At 43.4% G+C, this 24,059-nt stretch overlaps 2 protein-coding genes across 13 annotated transcripts in view; one reads left to right on the top strand and one right to left on the bottom strand.

Moving 5' to 3' along the window:
- Window positions 1-6,022, top strand: part of dock7 (dedicator of cytokinesis 7) — an 87,803-nt gene extending 81,781 nt beyond the window's left edge. For 11 of the 12 annotated variants that reach the window (XM_062998028.1, XM_062998027.1, XM_062998026.1 and 8 more), the window contains 4 exons: window positions 2-145; window positions 2,202-2,308; window positions 2,395-2,562; window positions 5,560-6,022. In XM_062998028.1, coding sequence (XP_062854098.1) covers window positions 2-145; window positions 2,202-2,308; window positions 2,395-2,562; window positions 5,560-5,602 — 462 coding nt within the window. In that variant the 3' untranslated portion in view covers window positions 5,603-6,022. Of the gene's footprint in view, window position 1; window positions 146-2,201; window positions 2,309-2,394; window positions 2,563-4,286; window positions 4,307-5,559 lie in introns of all 12 variants that reach the window. The other variant, XM_062998021.1, reaches the window with a different exon arrangement.
- Window positions 6,023-6,246: 224 nt separating this feature from the next.
- Window positions 6,247-23,657, bottom strand: usp1 (ubiquitin specific peptidase 1). Its single transcript, XM_062998014.1, has 9 exons — window positions 23,535-23,657; window positions 22,863-23,071; window positions 22,161-22,284; window positions 21,970-22,068; window positions 21,214-21,383; window positions 19,058-19,710; window positions 15,317-15,481; window positions 12,588-12,789; window positions 6,247-10,363 (listed from the first exon to the last, which is right to left on the bottom strand). Exons 2-9 carry the CDS (start codon window positions 23,030-23,032, stop codon window positions 9,565-9,567), a joined length of 2,382 nt encoding a protein of 793 aa, XP_062854084.1. The 5' UTR covers window positions 23,033-23,071; window positions 23,535-23,657; the 3' UTR covers window positions 6,247-9,564.
- Between the last annotated feature and the right edge of the window lie 402 nt (window positions 23,658-24,059).

Raw genomic sequence — 24,059 nt, 5'->3', positions numbered from 1 at the left:
GATTATCTCCATGCCCATCGAGGTGGCTATCGAGGACATGCAGAAGAAGACACAGGAACTGGCCTTCGCCACCCACCAGGACCCAGCTGATGCCAAAATGTTACAAATGGTGCTTCAAGGATCTGTGGGCACCACGGTCAACCAGGTTTGTCCAAGAAATGCCAAGAAAAAGGGGTCGAGTGACTGTTAAAACAAATTTTAAACTTGTACATGAACGCCCCCTTTACGTTACACCTTGTAAACCACAGTAGGACCAGATTGCCACATTTTAAGTATATTTTGTTGGCTAACTGAAAATGGATGTTTAGAATATGGAACTCATTTATTAATGTTCATGTTTTATCACCACTTTATCCTGGTCAGGGTTGCAGTAGGTCCAGTGTCCCCCATTCAGTGAATTAACTCACCCCAGACAGGACGCCAGTCCATCACTGATAATCACAATTATTTTAATAACTGATCATGAATAAACCAAGAAGGTTAGACTTGTGTTAATGTGCAGTCGGCATGTATAACAACAAATAGAATAGAATGGAATAGAATAGAATAGAATGGAATACAATTGAATGGAATACAGTATAATGGAATAGAATGGAATATAATAGAATTAATAGAATACAATGGAATGGAATAGAATACAATAGAATGGAATACAGTATAATGGAATAGAATGGAATATAATAGAATGAATAGAATACAATGGAATGGAATAGAATACAATAGAATGGAATACAGTATAATGGAATAGAATGGAATAGAATAGAATACAATGGAATGGAATATAATACAATAGAATGGAATATAATATAATATAATGGAACAGAATAGAATGGAATGGAATGGAATAGAATGGAATTAAATGGAATGGAATACAATAGAATGGAACGGAATAGAATGGAACGGAATAGAATGGAATGAAATAAAATACAATGGAATGGAAAAGAATACAATAGAATGGAATAGAATACAATATAATGGAACAGAATAGAATGGAATGGAATAGAATGGAATTAAATGGAATGGAATACAATAGAATGGAACGGAATGGAATACAATATAATGGAATGGAATGGAATGGAATGGAATAGAATAGAATGAAATAAAATACAATGGAATGGAAAAGAATACAATAGAATGGAATAGAATACAATAGAATGGAATAGAATACAATAGAATGGAACGAAATAGAATAGAATGGAATGGAATACAATAGAATGGAATTAAATAGAATAGAGTGTAATGGAATGGAATAGAAAACAATAGAATTGAATAAAATACAATAGATTAGAAAACATTAGAATGGAATAGAATAAAATGGAATACAGTAGAATGGAATATAATGCAATGGAATAGAATTCAATAGAATGGAACAGAATGGAATAATGAAAGAATGTAATACAATAGAATGGAATGGAATACAATAGAATGGAACAGAATGAAATGGAATACAATACAATAGAATTGAATAGAATGAAATGGAATAGAATACAATAGAATGAAATAGAATGGAATGGAATACAATAGAATACAATAGAATAGAATGCCTTTATTTGTTATATTCCGACTGTCCCAGCTCGTTTGGAAGTCCTGGAGCCGAGAGAATTAAGAGCTTTGCTCTGTGGTCCAACAGTGGCTGCATGGCAGAGCCGGGATTCAAACCCACAACCTTTCGATTTATGACCCAAAGCTCTACCCACTTGGCTATCACGGTCCCAAAGAATCACATTTGACCATCGATGTCCAAACAAAACGTCGCTCTGACCAGATGTTATTTGAGTGGTGGAGCTTTCTCAGCATTGTGGTGCAGCAGGTGCAGCAGTGTTGTTGGGACTTTTAAACAGCTTAACGTCACTGGCAAGAGGAGAAATATAAAGCCAACAGCAACACAGGGTATCCACTTCACAGAATCCCACCAACACTGCTGCACCTGATAGTTCAGAACAACACACACTACCATGTGCCTTACAGAGAACCGCCCACCACCCAAACATCTGGACACTGACGCTCCTATAAGGCTCACTTTTGATTGATAAATATTGGACCCAGGTGCTGCAGTTCACCCTTTAACCACTAGAGACAGAGACCTTGATCACAAACCTTTATACTGGTCGCTCTGGATGTTAAAGTTGCAGTACTGGTTACCGGTTGACGATGCTTGATGTAGCGCAGACTGAATATAACCGTGTGTGTTTGGTTCCCAGGGTCCACTTGAGGTCGCCCAGGTCTTCCTGTCTGAAATACCAAGTGATCCTAAACTCTACAGACACCACAACAAACTCCGACTCTGCTTCAAAGACTTCACCAAGAGGTAACACATGGTTTCAGAATGATCCGTCCTCCGGAGGTTTCATCCTTTATCGTTTTCGTCACTCGTTTCGCTCTGTGAATCGTCAGGTGTGAAGACGCCCTGCGCAAGAATAAGAGTTTAATAGGTCCAGATCAAAAGGAGTATCAGCGGGAGCTGGAGAGGAACTACCACCGACTGAAGGAGGCTCTTCAACCCCTGATTAACAGGAAGATCCCACAGCTCTACAAACCGGTACTCCAGGTCAACTCTCACAGGTACGACTGATAAAAGAGTGAAATACACCGACCAGGCATAACATTATGAGCACTGACAGGTGAAGTGAATAACACTGATCATCTCTTCATCACGGCACCTGTTAGTGGGGGGGATATATCAGGCAGCAAGTGAACATTTTATCCTCAGAGTTGATGTTAGAAGCAGGAAAAATGGGCGATCTCCAAAACTGCAGCTCTTGTGGGGTGTGTCCCGGTCTGCAGTGGTCAGAATCTATCAAAAGTGGTCCAAGGAAGGAACAGTGGTAAACCGGGGACATGCTGGTCATTCTGGTTCTGATAGAAAGGTGTCAGAACACACAGAGCATCACAGCTGCAGGGCTGTTTTAGCAACACAATGTTAGAAAGGTGGTCATAATGTTATGCCTGGTCGGTGTATCACGCAATGCAAAGATGGGCAGTTGTAGCCTAGTGGTTAGGGTACTGGACTACTAAGCAGAAGGTTGCTGGTTTAAACCCCACCACTGCCAGCTTATTTTATAAGCTTCACTGTTGCTCTGTAGCCTAGTGGTTAAGGTACTGGACTAGTAATCAGAAGGTTGCTGGTTCAAGACCCACCACTGCCAAGTTGCTGCTGTTGGGCCCTTGAGCAAGGCCCTCAGTTGCACAGACTGTATACCGTCACAGTCTGCTAAATGCCGAAAATGTAAGTGTAGACCGTCACCCCCCCATTCCAATCTGACCAGATGTTATTTAAGTGGTGGAGCTTTCTCAGCATTGTGTGTATGTTGTGCTTATATGAGTGTAGCAGGTGCAGCAGTGTTGTTGGGATTTTTAAACAGCTTAACTGCGACCAAAAATATAAAGCCAACAGCATCCTGGGGTCAGAAAGTGTCCATCAACACACTACTGGGGGTATCAACACAGGGTGTCCATTCCACAGAATTAAAATAAAAATCCCACCAACACTGCTGCACCTGATACAACTCATACCAGAACAACACACGCTACCATGTCATTACCATGGTAGGGTGGTCAATGCTGTAATGAGAACGCTCCACCACCCAAACATCTGCGCGGTGACGCTCCTATAAGGTCCCCTTTTGATTGATAAATATTGGGTACAGATGTGCTATGTGCTACAGTCAGTAATTGTATACCTACAAAATTCAACTGCATGACAGATGCATGGTGTAGCTTTTAAAATAAGCAATAAATGTACATACCAAATAGCTGTACTTAATAAGACGTGAAGACTCTTAATCCACACGTTCTAGTAGTAACTAGTTGTGTGTGCAGTTGTAGCCTAGTGGTTAGGGTACTGGACTAGTAATTGAAGGTTGCTGGTTCAATTCCCACCACTGTTGGGCCCTTGAGCCTCAATTGCTCAGACTTTATACCGTCACACTACTGTACTGTAAGTCGCTTTGGATAAAAGCGTCTGCTAAATGACGAAAATATAAATGTACATGTAGTTATACTGTGGAATGCAACACTGGTGTCTAATCTCTACAGGGTGCCAGGATCTAAACTAAGAAGATTTAAGCCCATTTGAATAATTTATTATATATATTTTTTTTTAAACCAGACATTTTGTGTCAGTGCTGTTCAGTGCCCTGTATTTTTGCCCGAACATATTTGAGCAGTTGTTTTGTTTATTTGTTTATACCTGTGCATGTTTGTATTTAACAGAGCTGATTTTGAAGCATTTAATGTTATAATGTGTTTGATAACTGCTTTTGTTTTTTTGCCAATCTGACAAGCAGCAAACGGACCGCTTGACAAGGTAGAAAATCCACACCGACCATTTCCATGTTGTCGTCGGGTTAGGCCGAGAACTTGAGGAAAATAATAATAATAATAATAATTAAACAAACTAATTTTAGGGCCGCTCAGGTGGCGCAGCGGTAAAAACACACGCTGGAACCAGAGCCGGGATCTCTAATACATCGTATCGAATCTCGGTTCTGCCCGCCGGCTAATGCCTGGTTCACACTACACGATTTTTGCCCTGATTTTCGCTCGGCGACCGGTCGGCGATTGATTTTCCGGGTCGGGAGCGACTCGGCGTTCGCTCGGCGATCAAAACTCGGCTCTCAGTCGCTAAGTGTGAACTATCCAACAACTCGACCCGACCGGCGACCGGATCGAGTTTTCTAGCACGTCAGATATCTGATCTCAGACGGGCAACTGGGAATGAGTGACATGTCGAACAGCCAATGAGAACGCAGGATACGGCGTGAGGGGAAATGCAGGAGAGGACAGGGGCTTAATTAATATAGTTTATATCAGGATACAGTATTTCTGATTTGATCGTCCTCTACAAAACATAATACCCACGCTGCATTGCAAAACTTACTACAGGACAAGCCGTATACTGTTCGTGTTGCCAAATCCACTCAGATTCATTTATTTTTCCTCCTTGATATTACGCTGCACATCAGCGCACGAACCCTCTGATCTCTCGCTACTTGTTGACGTTCATTTTTTTTGGACGTGGTGTCATTAAACTTCTCGTCACTTCTCACGTGTGTTTTTGTAAAAAAAAAAAAAAAGGGAGACCAGAGAAGCTCGCCTGCGATTCCAGTTGGTGATGGATGGTGTAGTGTGTGACCCCCTATCGCCGATCAGTCGTGTAGTGTGAACTATACACCGACTGAAAGACTCCCGAGTGCAAGAGATTCAGTCGTGTAGTGTGAACTTGGCATAAGGCTAAGGCCGAGCTTGGTAGGAGAAGTGGTGATCAAATGGGGCGCACGATAGTCTGCGGCCGTTCTCGGTCAGTATGGGGTGACTATTTTACAACAATTAAACTTAAGTCGGGAAATTGGATGTGACTACATTGGGAGGAAAAGTGGACAATGAGAAAGAAGTGGTTTTCTTATCAGCTCGATCTAATATGATCTGACCCTCACCAGATGTTACATGTATTTGTTGTTGTTATTAAGAATAATGCCTGAATGTAAACATGAGTACGTACTGCTGCGATTAATAAATCATTATAACATTATTAACCCTTGGTATGTTTTCTCCCCTCAGAGATTCCTTCAGCAGAATGAGTCTTCGCAAGCTCGACATGTGAAGAGGAACGACGTGCAGAACTGCAGTTTATTTATTTGCTTGTAAATATTTTAGTCTCTCCTCAAAATCAGTGTTTTTTTTTTTGCCAAAAAGGAAGACGTGTGTATGACGTCCGCGTGTCATTCCAGAACCTGTTACAGTCGTCCGGACGGGACGAGACGTGTCAAAATCTACTATTTAATATTACGTTTGCACTTTTTAATCAGTGTCCGAGCATTTTCTCCACACCGCGGTACGAATTAAGAGTTTTACTATTTAATCCAAACGGAAACCATGCAAAAAATGTATCATTATTTATCATGGGTTTCTTTTTTTAGTCACGTTTGTTTAAGGTTATTGAAATGTTTTAAACATTCTTGAATAATTTTATGTAGCCTTTTGTTTACCTTGAATATTTTACTAAATAAATATTTTAAATGCACATGAGTGAGTCTGTTTGATGTATTTTATATACAATAGTTCATGGGGCGGGTGTAGCCTAGCGGTTAGGGTACTGGACCTGTAATCAGAAGATCGCTGGTTCAAACCCCACCACTGCCAGGTTGTCTAATTGCTTAGCCTGTGTACTGTAAGTCGCTTTGGATAAAGGCGTCGGCTCAATGCTGAAAATGTAAATGCATTAAACAGAACACACACACACACACGTTGATGTTTTATTTGCTGATGTTTAATAGAATTTACAAAAAGGCACAAACATAAAAAAGGACTTGACATAAATATCCCATTCAATAGCCTTTACTGTAGTTATAGATTACTTCTCCATAGCAAAATAGTCTATGTTTGTATTTATTGCTTATTGCGTAGCTTTAGAGTGAGGACCAGGGCTTCATTTCTACATCTGCAGTACTGAACACCGCTGTTCCAGTCCATAACTTCCATAACTCCACATGGATACGATCTTTTTAACTGTCCAATCTCAAACGGCTTCCTCTTTACTGCACATGTGCCCTATCTAGGGTGAAGTGTAGTAATTCTGCAGCCTACACTGCACATGTGCCCTATCTAGGGTGCCGTGTAGGAATTCTGCAGCCTACACTGCACATGTGCCCTATCTAGGGTGCAGTGTAGGAATTCTGCAGCGTACACTGCACATGTGCCCTATCTAGGGTGAAGTGTAGGAATTCTGCAGCCTACACTGCACATGTGCCCTATCTAGGGTGCCGTGTAGGAATTCTGCAGCCTACACTGCACATGTGCCCTATCTAGGGTGCAGTGTAGGAATTCTGCAGCCTACACTGCACATGTGCCCTATCTAGGGTGAAGTGTAGTAATTCTGCAGCCTACACTGCACATGTGCCCTATCTAGGGTGCAGTGTAGGAATTCTGCAGCGTACACTGCACATGTGCCCTATCTAGGGTGAAGTGTAGGAATTCTGCAGCCTACACTGCACATGTGCCCTATTTAGGGTGAAGTGTAGTAATTCTGCAGCCTACACTGCACATGTGCCCTATCTAGGGTGCAGTGTAGGAATTCTGCAGCGTACACTGCACATGTGCCCTATCTAGGGTGAAGTGTAGGAATTCTGCAGCCTACACTGCACATGTGCCCTATCTAGGGTGCAGTGTAGGAATTCTGCAGCGTACACTGCACATGTGCCCTATCTAGGGTGAAGTGTAGGAATTCTGCAGCCTACACTGCACATGTGCCCTATTTAGGGTGAAGTGTAGTAATTCTGCAGCCTACACTGCACATGTGCCCTATTTAGGGTGAAGTGTAGTAATTCTGCAGCCTACACTGCACATGTGCCCTATCTAGGGTGCAGTGTAGGAATTCTGCAGCGTACACTGCACATGTGCCCTATCTAGGGTGAAGTGTAGGAATTCTGCAGCCTACACTGCACATGTGCCCTATCTAGGGTGAAGTGTAGTAATTCTGCAGCCTACACTGCACATGTGCCCTATCTAGGGTGCCGTGTAGGAATTCTGCAGCCTACACTGCACATGTGCCCTATCTAGGGTGCAGTGTAGGAATTCTGCAGCGTACACTGCACATGTGCCCTATCTAGGGTGAAGTGTAGGAATTCTGCAGCCTACACTGCACATGTGCCCTATTTAGGGTGAAGTGTAGTAATTCTGCAGCCTACACTGCACATGTGCCCTATCTAGGGTGCCGTGTAGGAATTCTGCAGCCTACACTGCACATGTGCCCTATCTAGGGTGCAGTGTAGGAATTCTGCAGCGTACACTGCACATGTGCCCTATCTAGGGTGAAGTGTAGGAATTCTGCAGCGTACACTGCACATGTGCCCTATCTAGGGTGAAGTGTAGGAATTCTGCAGCCTACACTGCACATGTGCCCTATCTAGGGTGCAGTGTAGGAATTCTGCAGCCTACACTGCACATGTGCCCTATCTAGGGTGCAGTGTAGGAATTCTGCAGCCTACACTGCACATGTGCCCTATCTAGGGTGCCGTGTAGGAATTCTGCAGCCTACACTGCACATGTGCCCTATCTAGGGTGCAGTGTAGGAATTCTGCAGCCTACACTGCACATGTGCCCTATCTAGGGTGCCGTGTAGGAAGTCTAAAGCCTACCTAGTGCACTACACACCAAGTATAATGACATTTGGAACACATGTACAGAAATGAAATGCAACCCTGATAAACCAGACTTGTTAGAAGGGCGTGTTCACACCTGAAGGATTTTATTAGTATTTTAAATACAGAGTTTAACAAAGACGGTCAATAAAACTGGCTGTGTTCCAAATGACACCCTCCCATAGTACATGCTGTCTAAGTGGTGCACTTCGAAAGGAGAAAAATCACCGGTGTGTGGCGTATTATTGGTAAACATGAAACGTGGTGGGTCCTATTAAACAAAGCAGGAAAACCCTGGACAGGGTGTCGAACCACTGCTGTGCTTCGGCCACCCACCCCTCAGACACAGCCAATCACGTCTGTCTAGACACCTGGCTAATATCAGGTTCGAATTTTTAGGTGGGCGATTAGCAGATAAGCCTCTTAAAGCCCCGAACCGGCCGTGTGCAAGCAAGAACTCGAAGCTACGTGCGTTCACTTCTGTTCTGGATTAAACACAAAACACTGACCATCAACACTGAACGTCGCTGCTGAATATTTACAATCTAAAAATCATTTAGCTTATACAAATTACCTGAAGCTGGATTTAAAAAAATAAAATCAACTATTTAAAATACAAAACCAGTGCTCGATGGAACTGAAACTGGCCGATTTATCAGGTCAACCCATAAGTACACTACCACGAGTGCCAAGGTGCGTTTGTAAGGGACGTTAAAAGTAAAAATACAACAAACACAAATCAACCGTTAACACCCCGAGTGCGGCGAGACGTCTGTTTGTTTGGGTTTCATTCCCATCAGCCATGACATTAAGACCACCTCCTTGTTTCTACACTCACTGTCCATGTTATCAGCTCCACTTACCATATAGGAGCACTTTGTAGTTCTACAATTACTGACTGTAGTCCATGTGTTTCTCTGCATGCTTTGTTACCCCCCTTTCACGCTGTTCTTCAATGGTCAGTGACACTGACATGGTGGTGGTGTGTGAGTGGATCAGACGCAGCGGCGCTGCTGGAGTTTTTAAACACCTCACCGTCACTGCTGGACTGAGAATCGTCCACCGACCGGATATATCCAGCCGGCAGCGTCCTGTGACCACTGATAAAGGTCTAGAAGATGACCGACTCAAACAGCAGCAATAGATGAGCGCTCGTCTCTGACTTTACATCTACAAGGTGGACCGACTAGGTAGGAGTGTCTATAGAGTGGACGGTGAGTGGACACGGTGTTTAAAAACTCCAGCACAACACACTCTAACACACCACCACCATGTCAGTGTCACTGCAGTGCTGAGAATGATCCACCACCTAAATAATACCTGCTCTGTGGTGGTCCTGACAGTAATTGTAGAACTATATGGACAGCGAGTGTAGAAACAAGGAGGTGGTTTTAATGTTTTGGCTGATCGGTGTAATGTAAAACCTTTAGTTCATTTCTCCTGTGACCTTCTTGTAGAACAGAAGGTAGGGCGTGGACGTGGAACACGTGTCTGGAGAACACGCCCGCAGGAACTCCTCCTCCTGGAAAAGCCTGACTTCTGAATCGTCGAACAGCATCCACCTCCCCTCGTATTCCATCAGGTTCTGCAGAGCCGAGTCCAAGCTCACCCGACCTTCCTCCCTGCCCCCGCGACCTTCCTCCCTGCCCCCGCGACCTTCCTCCCTGCCCCCGCGACCTTCCTCCCTGCCCCCGCGACCTTCCTCCCTCTCTTTGCCGGACGCACCTTTCCTCGCAGGGACGGGGGAACGCGCGGATCTCTCTGGAGCGCCCCGCTTGCTCGTGCCGATCTCGAAGCTCGAGACGCTCCTCTGACCTCCCAGCAGTCCGACCCCTTCGGACGCCCTCTTTCCCCCGGCCTTGCCGGACGTCCCGGTGCCACCGGTCACGTCCTTGGCTTTGGAGCCCAGGCTGAACGAGACCTCTCCGTCGTCGTAGTCCGGCGGGGGAGGTTCGGTCGGCGGTCTGGTCTCTCCGGGCTCCTCTTTCCTGCCGTCGCCCTCGGGGTGCGGCTCGATCTCGGTGCGGCGCAGGTCCGTCATGCGGATGTAGGCGGTGTAATGGCCGCTGCTGATGGTCACGCCGCTGTGCATGACCACGGCGAAGAGCTGGTAATGATCCTCCTGCTGGGGGGACGAAGGCTTCGTGCTCCACTCCTTCAGGGAGAGTTTGAGGGGGGTGTGGAGAGGGGTGTTCACCTTGGACAGTCCAGCGTAAGGGTCCATCCTGCACAAGCACAGGTGGCATATTTGTAAACATTGTAGATCAGGGTTTATTTTCTTTTTAAATAAGAAATAAATTAAACGGAATAACCTTGTACACGAACGCCCCCCTTGTGGAGGCCTCATGTTACATCTTGTAAACCACAGTGGGACCAGATTGCCACCAATTTTATTCATTAAGTTCGTTTGTTTATTTATCAGGATTTTAACGTCATGATTCATCAGATCACGAGTTTAATATCAAACACAATCACGGACAATTTCGTACCTCCGATTCACCCCGGAGCAAAACCGAGCTCCCGAAGGGAAACCCACGCGGACACGGGGAGAACATGCAAACTCCACACGGATACCCCTTTTCCACCGACGCGGCACGGAGCCCGTTCCGGTTCCCGAACTCGATTATGAACCGGTTCCGCGTGTTTCCACCGGAACAAAGAGGTTCCAGACAGTGAACCAGCGGGCCGATCTGGCACCACGGAATACCGGGTTATTCAGCCCGAACCGTGACGTCCGTCGGTGGGCGCGTCATGCTGTACAGCATAGCGCGTTAGCAACATTGCCGTCCGCTGGGGTCTCGTATGGAGCTTAATGCTGCATTTTTATCTTTTAAACTTCACCTGATTACATTTTGAGGCAGTTTGCCGCTTATATTTTATATAAGGCGCCTTTAAAAAGATGAACTGTGAGATATGACGTGATAAAAGTGACCCGGACAGAACGAAACACGCTTAACGTGATAAATAAAGCGTGAAGCTTTTTCGACTCCCCGAACTGCATAAACACACGTGAAGTGAATCCAGTTAAACACAGATACACGTGGTATTATAGACTGGATTTGATGGTTATTTCACACAGATGTTTGTTCGTGATGTGGAACTTTAATGATGTTTTATCTCTCGAGTCGAGCGCTGAGTAAATCGGCTATCTGCGCCGAGAGTCGCTGTGAAAGCGAAGCGCAAAACTCCTCTCACGTTAATAAACTAAAGAAAACAACAACTGATACAAACACGTCACGTCTTCTCATCACCGATAGTTAGATCGATGCTTTTTACATAAAAACAAACATCTGTAACAGCAGCACAAACGCTCGCACATAATCCACACACTCCACCATGATATTACTGCTCTTAACTCTTAGTAAGTAACGCCCACCGATGATGACGCTGCTTGGTTCTCAAAAACTGGTGGAAACGTGGGTCGGTTCTCTACAGAACACCAAGGTTCAGAGAAACCTGAACAGAACCGGTTCAAGAACCAGAACCAGGTTTTTTTTGGTGGAAAAGGAGTAAGAAAGGACCCGGACCGCCCGATGTTAATAAAAAAAGGTTCCTGTGCTGATCTGCCCTCTCAAGGAAACTGCTTTCAATCCCTGATGCAGGGCAAACTAATAAACTAATAAACTAATAATGCTACAGCTATTATTTACAGGTAACATAAAGTACTAATTATTTACTCCAAGTGTCAGACCGAGAATCACATCCTCACATTCAGTTAACCACTTTCACGAGTACCCTTGTGCTCTACTGTACTGTGAATGTACAGTAGCACCTACGGTACCCACTCTAGGGCAGGGGTCAGCAACCTTTAACCATGAATTACTCCACCTTAACCGCCTCCACCTATGGCCAGTTGAATAATTTATGCTAGTTAAGGGTAATCAAGGTGTCGGGCTGTGTTAATTAACTGATTAATTGATTGGTGTCACATACATAGCTACAGTTTGTGTTATATGACTGATGTATCCCATGGCACAGCCCTGCTCTAGGGGTGGTTCTGGATCTGAATTTGGATGCAATTGGATCTTACTGTGCTGCAGGTCAGGGTTTTTAAACCTCCCCACCCCCCACCAACCCATATTTTGTTCATGATTTTTTACCGTGACCCAGGCAACACAAACTACGCATCAAAAAGAAACACAAAACAAAACGTACTTAATTAATAAAATCGGTGGCAATATGGTCCCACTGTGGTTTACAGTGAACAAGTTCATTTCATGCCAGTTAAAATGCATGTTTGAATATTATTTTTCTTTACTAGGCTACTATGCAATAAAAAAAACGACTTGAACCTTTAAAACTACACAACGAAGTAAAAGATTTACACCTGGTTGTTAAATATGTTCCTCCTAAATCCTGTTCTTCATAATTAACCCAGATAGATGATACCAGATGATACACACGTGTGTGTGTGTGTGTGTGTGTGTGTGTTTGATCTGAGAAACCTACTCGGAGCCGCTGGCTGAGAAGCACTTGAGGTGAATGGTGACCACGTCGGGGGTCTTGTCGAACAGGAGACTCCTCTCGGCCTCGGTGTAGTGGCGGCAGGTCTCGCAGAAGTACTTATCCTCGCCAACGATGCGCTCCACGGACGCGAACTGAGAGACGGCCCATTTTAAGGTCTTCCGCTCGGGTTTCGGGTTCGGAGAGACTGCGAGGGAGGAAACGCACCCTATTAAAATCCAGTTACATAGACGTAGATACAGAGCGAACACTTAAAACTGTCCTGGTCAATATTTCTGTTGTTTAGTTCGTTACAATCACCATAAAATATCTGTAGCACACAACGAATGTCGGTAACATCAAAGCAATTTAGTTTAGTCAATCTTCCGCTGCCGGGGATCCCTGATTGCGTCCGAGGTGGGTATATTGCAGCTCACGTGCCCTCTGACGCATGCTTTCTGCACGGGTGCCTCTCTATCTGCTAACCAGGGACCCCACCCACATAGTCCGGTCCGATATATAAAAGATCACGTTAAGTTAACAGCTCAGTGGATCGATTCAGACTTCGAGCTACAAAGCACCAACCATCACATCACCATTCATCAACCATCGTACAGAAACCATCATGAAAGCTCTTCATGACCTAAAATAACATCATTAACGTTGTGCATCATACATACGATGTAATTTTGCTGATTGTAATATTTACTTTAAAAAGATAATTCAACCCGGTCACATCTGAGTGGATTCTATCAGCACGTTATATAAACTCCTGGTTCACTTTGGTAAATCGTGAGCGGTTCTTACTTGTGATGTAGATGAGAACAGAAAACGTTACAGAGCCAATCAGAGGCAAAAGTTTATTCTTTACCAAATTCGTTAGTTCAGGATCATCTGCTGAACTTTTAGCTCCTTAGACGGAACGAGTCTGACTCGGTTACAGATCTGTGGTAATAACAGTGTAATGAAGCTTTTTAATGTAAGAGAGTCACACAGAATGTTGTGTAGTAGCTGGTGTTTATTTAAAACCACGACATTTAATTAATAACAGTAAACACGGAGAGATAACCGAGAAGAGAAACTTACGCTTCGCGGGAAATGAATCGACTCGTGAATCACTTTAAGCGATACGGTGAACAGATCATTTCTCTTAAAGGCACAAACACACACACACACACAAACACACACACACACACACACACACGCTGCTCCGGTTTATCTTCACTGTGAGGCTCTTTTTAATCTTTATTTACTGCTAAATTTGCAACACCCCCCCCCCTATCGGAATCGGCTATCGGCCGATGTCCCTGAAAGGAGATCGGAGATCGGAATCGGTGCCAAAAACCCCGATCGTCCCATCTCTAGTTGTGACTGTATTATTTAGGATGAGGGTTTCTTTTAATGTGTTGGACATGTTTAGTGTTTGCCTTTCACTGTTGTACTTTGGGCATTATAGTAGTAAATATATTTTGTTTATTCTGACTTGCTTATACAGTAATTATAATAATTATTATTGTCGTACAACTATTTTTATATTGTCCTGAACCCTGGGTTCAGAGTCTACTCAGAAACACCAGATACCAGGCAGGAACACACTAGGGCTGCAACGATTATAAAAATTTGTCGACGTGGAATTTCATTGTCGACGCGTCGTTAGTATTGCAACGCACTAAAGGGACTGCAGGGGGCGCAGCGTCGCTTCCATGGCGCAGCGGGGAGTTTATGAACACAGAGAGGCGAAGATAGAGAGAACAGAACTTTCTAAACCCAAAGAAACGAGCTGGACGCCGACGCTACAGAGCAGAGTCGTGGTTTCACACCAGCAACACGGTGATGACCAGCGTTATTCAGGTAAGTTTTTACACCGCTTTGTGCTTTAACCAACGTAGTTAATGTTTGTTAATGCTAGAGTACTTGTCGGAAAAATATCTAAGAGTTCGCTATTTTTCAGGTTTGTTTGCTAGCTAACTCATTAAGTGCAATAGTTAATCAGTCATTTATAAGAGTAACGTTATATAACTTAACATTATAGCCTAACGTTACCCCGTCTCGTCTTCCATATGTTTTGCTCTCGTTAATGAGAGCATTCGTTCTAAATAATCAGCCTCCTCCACTTCATGATAGCCAGTACACTATCTGTAATAAACTAGGATACACAGCCTTCAGTTTGTGATCATTAATACAGCTTTCTCTTTTGCTCTTTCTATTAATAGCACTAAGCAGTGGAGTGTGGATGAGAAGAGAAAGAGGTTCATGCTCCCCTCAGATGGCTGAGATCTTCACAGACAGCGTTCACATGTTTCTCAACCACATGTTATAAATGTTTCTGACTTCCAGAGTGATAACTTCTGAAACATAACAGCTTCTAATTCTGTCCAAAGCTTTCTTATTCAATTGAATTTTTTTATTGTGATTGTGTATTAATGTTTCAAATATATTTAATTAAACTATCACGCTTAAGATTCATATTCATGTTTCATGGGTCATTATTTTAATTTGATATTGGAACTTAAATGACATAACAGAGTTTGCAGAGTATGTCATAAATAATCGCTGACTAGTCGACTAATCGGAAAAATAATCGTCAGATTAGTCGACTACTAAAATAATCGTTAGTTGCAGCCCTAGAAGCAGGTCGCACCACATCTTCAACCCCATGCTACAGATAACCCAGTGGTGTAATGTTTTAAAGTCTTAATAATCTACCACTGCTCGAGAACATCGGACGCACTCACTCTCCGACGTCGCGTCGATACAGCTGGTTTCATCCTCCTGCACTGGTACACTGATATCCTGGAAGTCCTCTCTCCGCTCGGTGTAGCACTCGCACTCGAGACAGCGGGTCCGCAGCACCAGCTGACCCTGGAACAGCCGCTTTAGCGCATCCAAGCCCTGCACTTCTGCTCACGGTGAGAAAAGGAGGAAATTAAGCTGATTACCGAACACACACGGCGAATCAAAACTGTTACACCGAACATTTCCACCCAGGATGTTTGTGTTTAAAAGAAGCTCCCAGAATTGCGCGGCCGATAACAGTGATTTATTTATTATACGTTCACGACAGGACACGTAGTTCAAGTCAAACACAGTCGTGGACAATTTTGTCTCTCCAATTCACCTCACTTGCACATTTTTGTTCTGTTGGGGGAAACCGGAGCTCCCGGAGGAAACCCGCACAGACACGGGGAGAACATGCAAACTACATACAGAAAGGACCCGGACCGCCCCACCTGGGAATCGAACCCAGGACCTTCTTATTGTGAGGCGACAGTGCTGCCCCACAGAAAACGATCCAGATGTTTTTCCTTTCCAGTTTTGTGTTACAACTGGTACCGACAAGCCAGAGGTCCGGTCAGTCACATCTCAGCACACTGTGACTACAGAACAATGTTAAATCCCTTGGCTTTGTGAGTGACACGACTGTCTAGACACACACGGTCTGGTCTGCGTGTATATTTCACTCACCCAACAACACGACGTCTGAATCGACCGTGTGACTCAAGAATTTGGTTTGCATGGTTGGACATTTCGACTAGGGGTCGTTCCTACAGTTCGGTGCCTTTTGTGTCCCCAGTACTGATCATTGTATTTATTAAGTACATTTTAAACAATACAATTTCTAAACATCGTACTGAAATCATTTTAACACTTTCAAAAACTAAACACGATGTTTTCTACCCCCCCCCAAAATAAAATGAATAGATAGCAGAGCTTTTCTCACGTCCCCAGTGCTGTACATTCTGATTTAGTGATGATATACGAGGTTTAATCATGAGAATATCTCAGTCTTTTAATCCTGTTTAAAAGCTTTGATGAAGTCCCTCTAAACCCTGGATGTTTTCTTTATGAGTTTGATGTTATTGCTGATTATAAGAGTGTTTCCACACGTCCCTCAGGTTGCCGTCCACCCTGTTTTACCTCTTACGACTGTCTCTTATAAAATGAGGAGCTGTTTTGAGCTCACGTGATCTTTTTAGAGGGAAAACGACCGTGGAAGATGAGCGGCTTATTAAACTCCTCGTTTCAATGTTGTTTTGTCCACATTTTATCCTAAAAGTCTTATATGGCCAACCAACCGTACATACATGTCCACCCTGTTATGGGATATATGAGAGAAAGCAAGAACGATTTGATCATTTTAAAAATAATCTTTGGTAGCATGGTTTCGCTCACTCGCTAGCTAATGGCTAATTTTATGTCAGACAGTCCACCGTTACGACCTAATACGCGACAGGCTGGACGTCACAGTGTATATGATAAACAGTTTCATTTTTAAAAAGTTTTAAGGTCCAAAAGGCACCAAATCCCAGGAATGACCCCTAACTGATTGCTAACTGAACTGCTGTAGGATTGCTAGTGTTACAGACTTGTGTGCTGGCAATGTTTGATGTGTGTGTTTACATTAGGGATGCATCGATACCATTTTTTCCCAACCGAGTACGAGTACATGTATTTTTGTACTCGCCGATACCGATACCTATTTAGAATAGTGTAGTTTTTAGTGTAAAATAGTGCAGTGGAAAAGCTTCCGACAAGCTAACGTTAACGTTCATTAATAAACGCACGTAATTAACGCTGTGCACATCATACATGCGATGCGATTCTGCTGATTGAAATATTTACTTTAAAAGGATAATACAGTCCGATCCCATCTGAGCCGATTCTATCGGCACGTACATTCGTGGTTCACCTCGCTAAATCGTAAACGACTCTGAGTCGGCTCCCGCTCTGTGGTAATAACCAGTATAATTAAGCCTGAGTTTTATAATGTAAGCGAGTCACACAAAAATATTCTGTAGTAGTTGGTGTTTATTTACAACCGCATCATTCATTATAACAGTAAACACGGAGAGACGACTGAGAAAAGAAGCTTAAAATGAGTCGACTCCTGAATCACTTGTATCGACACTGTGAACAGAGTATTAAAGACACACACACGTCCTATAACAGCGGTCGCTGCTTTTGTAACCGGTTATCTTCGCTGTTAGCTCTATTTTTTTGTCAAACGGAACTAAATAACGTTAAACGTGCGTGTGAGGTATCGGATGTTTAGTATCGGAGCCTCGTTTACGAGTACGAGTTAATGAGCGCGGTATCGGGCTAATACCCGATACCAGTATCGGTACTCATGCATCTCTAGATGACATATTGAGTGCATTAGTCCCTTTGTGAATTCCATAATCAATATAAAAGTGTGCTTCTCTGTGTAGTCTGTGCTGCGCCTCAAAAGAACGAACCAGTAGCCTAGTTGTTAAGGTACTGGTCCAGTAATCAGAAGGTTGCCTCAACCAAGCCTCACCACTGCCAGGTCGCCACTGTTGGGCCCTCGAGCAAAGGCTCTTAACCCGCAATTGCTTAGATTGTGAAACTGTAACGACTGCAAGTCGCTTTGGACAAAAGCATCTGCTAAATGCCGAAAATGTAAATGTAAAACGACGTTTGTCTATGTGCGGTTTTATTTCTTTCTTTACAGACCGAACTCTAAAGACGCTCGGTTACACTAGGACGCCTCATAGTGCAGATAGACCAGTAAACGAGAGACTGCGCAGCCGTGAATTAGCCAGGGCCTTAGTTATCATCGACATTTGGACCGTACTTACACTTACTAGAGATGTACCGATCGGGGTTTTTGGGGTGTTTTTTGGGGGGGGATTTAGCAGTAAATAAAGTAAACAAACTTAAAAAGAGCCTCACAGTGAAGATAAACCGGAGCAGCGCGCGTGTGTGTGTGTGTGTGTGTGTGTGTGTTTGTGCCTTTAGAAGAGACGCTTTGTTCACAGTATCGCTATAAGTGATTCATCGATTCACGAGTCGATTCGTTTTTATGTGAAGCGTAAGTTTCTGTTCTCAGTTATCTCTCCGTGTTTACTGTTATTAATTAAATGTCGTGGTTTTAAATAAACACCAACTACTACAGAACATTCTGTGTGACTCTCTTACATTAAAAAGCTTCATTACACTGTTATTACCACAGATCTGTAACCGAGTCAGACTCGTTCCATCTAAGGAGCTAAAAGTTCAGCAGATGATCCTGAACTAACGAATTTGCTAAAGAATAAACTTTTGCCTCTGATTGGCTCTGTAACGTTTTCTGTTCTCATCTACGTCACAAGTAAGAACCGCTCACGATTTACCAAAGTGAACCAGGAGTTTATATAACGTGCTGATAGAATCGACTCAGATGTGACCGGGTTGAATTATCTTTTTAAAGTAAATATTACAATCAGCAAAATTACATCGTATGTATGATGCACAACGTTAATGATGTTATTTTAGGTCATGAAGAGCTTTCACTGTGGTTTCTGTACGATGGTTGATGAATGGTGATGTGATGGTTGGCGCTTCGTAGCTCGAAGTCTGGATCGATCCACTGAGCTGTTAACTTAACGTGATCTTTATATATCACACGATCGGATCGGCTACATTTGGGAAGTACCGATTCGTAGCCGATCGATCGTCCCATCTCTAGTACTTACCTTCCTTCGTCGCTGCAGGTTGATTTTGTTCTTGAGCGGACGTCTCGCTGTCCGGAACAGGTTTCCCTCGATCCGGCGGCTCCTGCGATTCGCTGATCATCTGCTCGGCCTTGTCTCGGTCGTCCGCTTTGTCTCCAGCGTGCGAGCGGATTCTGCCCATGCTGCGGAACTTGAACAGGATGCTCGGCTGCTTGCTCGACGACTTCAGCCAGTTTAGCTTTGCTCTCAGTTTGCTTTTATTTGTGCCCTTTAAGGCGGGTCGTGATTTCTCCTCCTCGGTGTTGCTCCCTTCCTGCTTTTCCTTGCCCTCGCCCACTTCCGCTCCATCTTTCTCTTTCTGGTTAATGTGAGAATTTCCCGAGACGTCGCTCGAGGATTTTCTCTTCGAGCGGGTGAAGGGTCGACTGTCCTCCTCGCTTTGCTTGGGTTTGCTCTGAGACTTTGGTTTCTTCTTGGCGTTGCCCACCTCCGTGTCGCTCTTTCTTTTGCCGCCGAGCTGCTCCTCCGCCTCTGGTTTGTCATTTGGTGTTTCTTGGTCACTGGTCAGGTCTTTCTTGATGGTGTCGCATGCTTCCTGGATGTATGCAAGGATGCACTGCAGGACCTCCTGTGCATCGTGTTGCAAGTACCCCTCGTACATGGGGTTCAGTTGCCTGCATGGGTGCGGAGAAAGCATCGTTAGTGTTGATCTTCAGCTCATTTAGGGTTAAAGGTAGGGCTGTCGCGCTAACCGCAACTCTGAAATACCGCGGTATAGATCAGCCAACCGCAGGGCATGCCAAGCAACCGCAACACCGCGATGTTCATGTTTTCTTTTTTGTTTTTTTGTTGCAGGGTCCATCTTGTTTTACGCTTACATTCGGGCGTAATAAATGTTAAATGAGTTCATAATGAAAATGAGCTAAGAGACCTGTTCGCATCCGTTGCTGCCGAGTGTCAGGAGTTTGTGTTTTAAAATGGAAACAACGGCAACAGTAATTACAGGCAAGTTTATTAATGATCAAACTGAGTTCACACTCAATAAAATACTTGTAATTTAGACGACATTCAAACAGCCTCGGCGTACTAAAACACTTAATGACGGTTAATATGGCACTGCAGCCTGCAAATATTCTCTTGCTGGCTTGCTGGAATGATTTAAATGTATTTTTTAGTTTCACAGTGTATATCTATCCTAGGCTAGAAGCTAAATTTAAACCTTTTTTAACAGAGAAGAGACGCGCATCCCTGCTCTGTTCTGTATTTAACAATAAACACGCATTTGATTGGTCCTAAAGCCATCTCATCTTTGTAATTTTAAAGCAATAATATACCGAATCGTAGCCTAACAATAAAGCTTGTTTAAATAGCTCTAAAATCCAGATCAATTAAGTAATTTTCAAAAAAAAAAAAAAAAAATTGGCGATATTAGCGACAGCCCTAGTTAAAGAAGAGGAAAAACATTACTGTATCAAATGACAAACAAATATTAAAAGCATTTGGGCCATTCCGCTAAATCGGTGCCATTTCCGTCCCCAGGACACTATATGTATAAATGTATACGGAAATTAACTGTAATTGCAAATTTAGGATATATAATTTAAAATATTCATAAAAAACACCTACAAGACTGAAAAATTTGTATTTTTCATGTCCCCACTCTCATTGTTTGGTGACTCCAGATCTCATCTATGTTTTACTATTTATTTTCCATAATGAATGTATAATAACGTGGTTAAAATCCATGTTTTAGTCCCGTCCCAAGGTTTTCACTCAGTCAGTCCTGTTACCCTGATTAACACATGAATCCTTCTAATAATAAAAATGTGGAAATATTTTCATCAATCAGGTCACGAGCATTAGTAGGTTCTCTCTTTTCCTCCCCATATGTTTGATAATATTGTAAAACTCTGACTGAGAGGGTTCATCTCCACGTTCATTTCTGTTACCTACACTGTTGTTATTTGTGCTTTTAGCATGTTCTCCACACTGCTATATGTCATGTATTTACTAACTCAGTCCCGTTACTCATATACGGCTCAACCTCCACTTAGAAACCTCGTAGAAATGAAACAAAGGTGCCCCGAGATATGACCAAAACACCTTCCGAGTAGTTAAGTGTGTGTGTTACTAGACTGAGTATCACTGTAAATCACTGCCACGATCAAATCAAGTACCTGAGTGTATTGAGTATCCTGCGTGGTGGCGTGGCCAGCTCTGCGTCGTTATGATTCTCTCGGTTGAACAGGAAGCTGGACTGCAGCTGCTCCACTGAAGAGATTAAGCTATAAAAGCTGTGCAGCAATTCCATAGGAACAGGTACGGAGTCCCTACAGGGGTCGCCCTGCTGAACCAAACCAGACCAGACCGGCAGGGGTGCGGTTACAAAAATGTTCATGTCTAATAAAGCATACGCACGTTAACCGAACTGAGTCGCGGGGGCGCAAGGCACACAGTAACACCCGCCGGGCAGACACACACACACACACACATTGGACAGTGGGAGGAAACCGGAGCTCCCAGTGGAAACCCACGCAGACATGAGGAGAACATGCAAACTCCGCACAGAAATGACCCAGACCGCCCCGCCTGGGGATCGAACCCAGGACCTACTCATACAATATAACTAAACGCAAGCTTCTTAAAGATAGAGCTTGAAGAAGCACAGACTATAAAAGAACTGGCATTTTAAGTACAAATCAAACCCTACAATATAAAATGTGTTATTAGGGTTTATAATATTTGGTATAATTATTGTTTCTAAACTAGTTTTCCAAAAAACAAACAAATAAAATTGAGCATACAGGTCACTACACGTGTTTTTATGTATTATTTTGTATCAACATCAGCGTGATCAGTGCTTCTGTGGTCAATCATTCTGTTTTGCTAAGATTATTATGGTGCATTTACAAGTTATTTACAGACATATTTACCTCTTCACTTTTGACATCATCCTTTGGTTTGTCCTTCAGCTTAGACAGGTGGTACAATGACTTTATAGCATCTTTAAAACCAGGGCAATAATACAAAACCTGTAAACATCAAAACACCAATACAAATATATAGATTAATATAATTACAAGTACACAAAGTTATTAAAAAATAACATTCAAATGGTACAAACCTGAAGAATGCTGTTTAGATAGCAAGTGTTTCCAAGATTGTTGAGTCCCACAAAAGGAACCAGGCTTTCTCTTCTCTCACAAGGGAGAGATGAAGGACAGGGCGTCGGCACAACCTGATCACGGCTAAAGGGGAAAATGTTGACGTGAGTTGAAGCACCCTTTTAAACAACAGCCTCATGTTCATTAACAAACCATAACACAGACTGGTGGTCCGGATCAGTGTTGCCACTGCTTGGGATTTTGCCAAGTAATCTTTACTCAAGCTATTAGAATCTGCATGGTCCCCAACCACCGGGCCGCGGACCGGTACCGGGCCATGGGTCATTCCCAAAGCTATAAATTTCGAGTTTTATTGTCTCCTATCACCCCAATTGTGATTCCCTCTCAAACCCTGACAAGCTGCTCTACCTTCTGGGGGAGAAGGTACACACACACACACCTGCCACCAGGTGAGGGACAGGGAGTGACCACACACACACACACACCTACAAGTACTTTCTCCACACATACATTTACACTCCTTACATACCTGTCGTTCTAGTTTGTTTATGTTATTATTATTCAGCTTGTAAAGAAGCCTTGGCGATACAAATGAACTGTATGTGCACCAGTCACGTGTTCCTTATTCTGATACAGGATCATAAGTGTAAAATGGTCCTCAGGTATCGGTTAAGCAAGCTGCTTATCCCATGCTCTCCCACCTTGTGATATCTGCTGGTTCTGCAATATTAGGCTCAGGCTCCTCTGGCTGGGGTTCAGTAAAGTCCAGGGCTCGCTTGGTCTCCTTCTTTTGCAAGAACCTGAGAGAAAGACGGTTCTTCCTTACTGGACTCTCCACAACTGTTGAGAATTCACTGTGTAATCCAGGCATCGTGCTGCAGGGATCCAATCAGACTCGAATAAAACAAACCTGAAGGGAAAGACAGACATATTATACAAGACTAGTGTGTTATCACTTCCAGTGGTTCATTAGTGTGTTTATAACAACATGCATGACCTCAGTAATCTGTTAACACGCTTTACGAGCAGATAATCATCATGCCTTCTCATCTTATATTTAAAATAAAGTGTTATTTCTTGCTATGAATCAAAATATTACAAAACTAAACTGTTAATCCACCCCAATATGATGTTTCCCAAACGCGGGCTAACCGACTTCTACTATACACAGAACGCATCTCAATTAGTACCACATTGGAGCTTAAGTGCACTACATAGGGTGCAAACTCTACATAGCCGTGCACTCTACAAAGCGCCCTCGTTATAGGGAACATGACGTTTATTGGAACACAGCCCGGTGTAACTAGTTAGCACAAGTCGACAACTTAATTTCAGTTAAACTGAGAGGGTATTTAAGTCAAATGAACACAAACCGCGACTGCAGATGTTACAGGATATTGTTCCACCTCTTCGATTACATCTTCAAGCAAAAATACGAATTCTGCTGTATTTCTTATTCCCGCGCCGTTTTCTTCAACGGTACAACCTCCTTGACAACTTTGGCTGAGGCTAACTACATAGCGCCCGTTTTCCGACAAACCACACCCCTTTCCGTGGGATTGGCTGATACTCAACAAGCTGTTGGTTCACCCACCAATTGCTGTGTTTCTTTCCTCATCAGAGCCAATCAGAGCAAAGAAGGCGGGGTTCTCAGAAAACGGGTAGGGTTATAAAACCCTAGAACCCTAGAACTTGGCGCTTTTTTCCGAAGCAACCTCCCCATCTGCCGTGTGACAAGAAACCTCCGATTTAATCAATTATTTCGAAACAAAATTCATATTTTCATATGAATATATACAATTGACTTAATATGTGTTATTTTTTGCGTTCTTAAAACAAATAAAGTCTAAAATAGTTAAATTGTGAGCACTTCCACAGGCACAACAGAAGGCGACTCG

The sequence above is a fragment of the Trichomycterus rosablanca genome, chromosome 6, assembly GCF_030014385.1.
Source record: "Trichomycterus rosablanca isolate fTriRos1 chromosome 6, fTriRos1.hap1, whole genome shotgun sequence".
Classification (NCBI taxonomy): domain Eukaryota; kingdom Metazoa; phylum Chordata; class Actinopteri; order Siluriformes; family Trichomycteridae; genus Trichomycterus; species Trichomycterus rosablanca.
The sequence above is the reverse complement of the archived record's forward strand: the minus strand, read 5'-3'. Positions and strand labels throughout refer to the sequence as shown.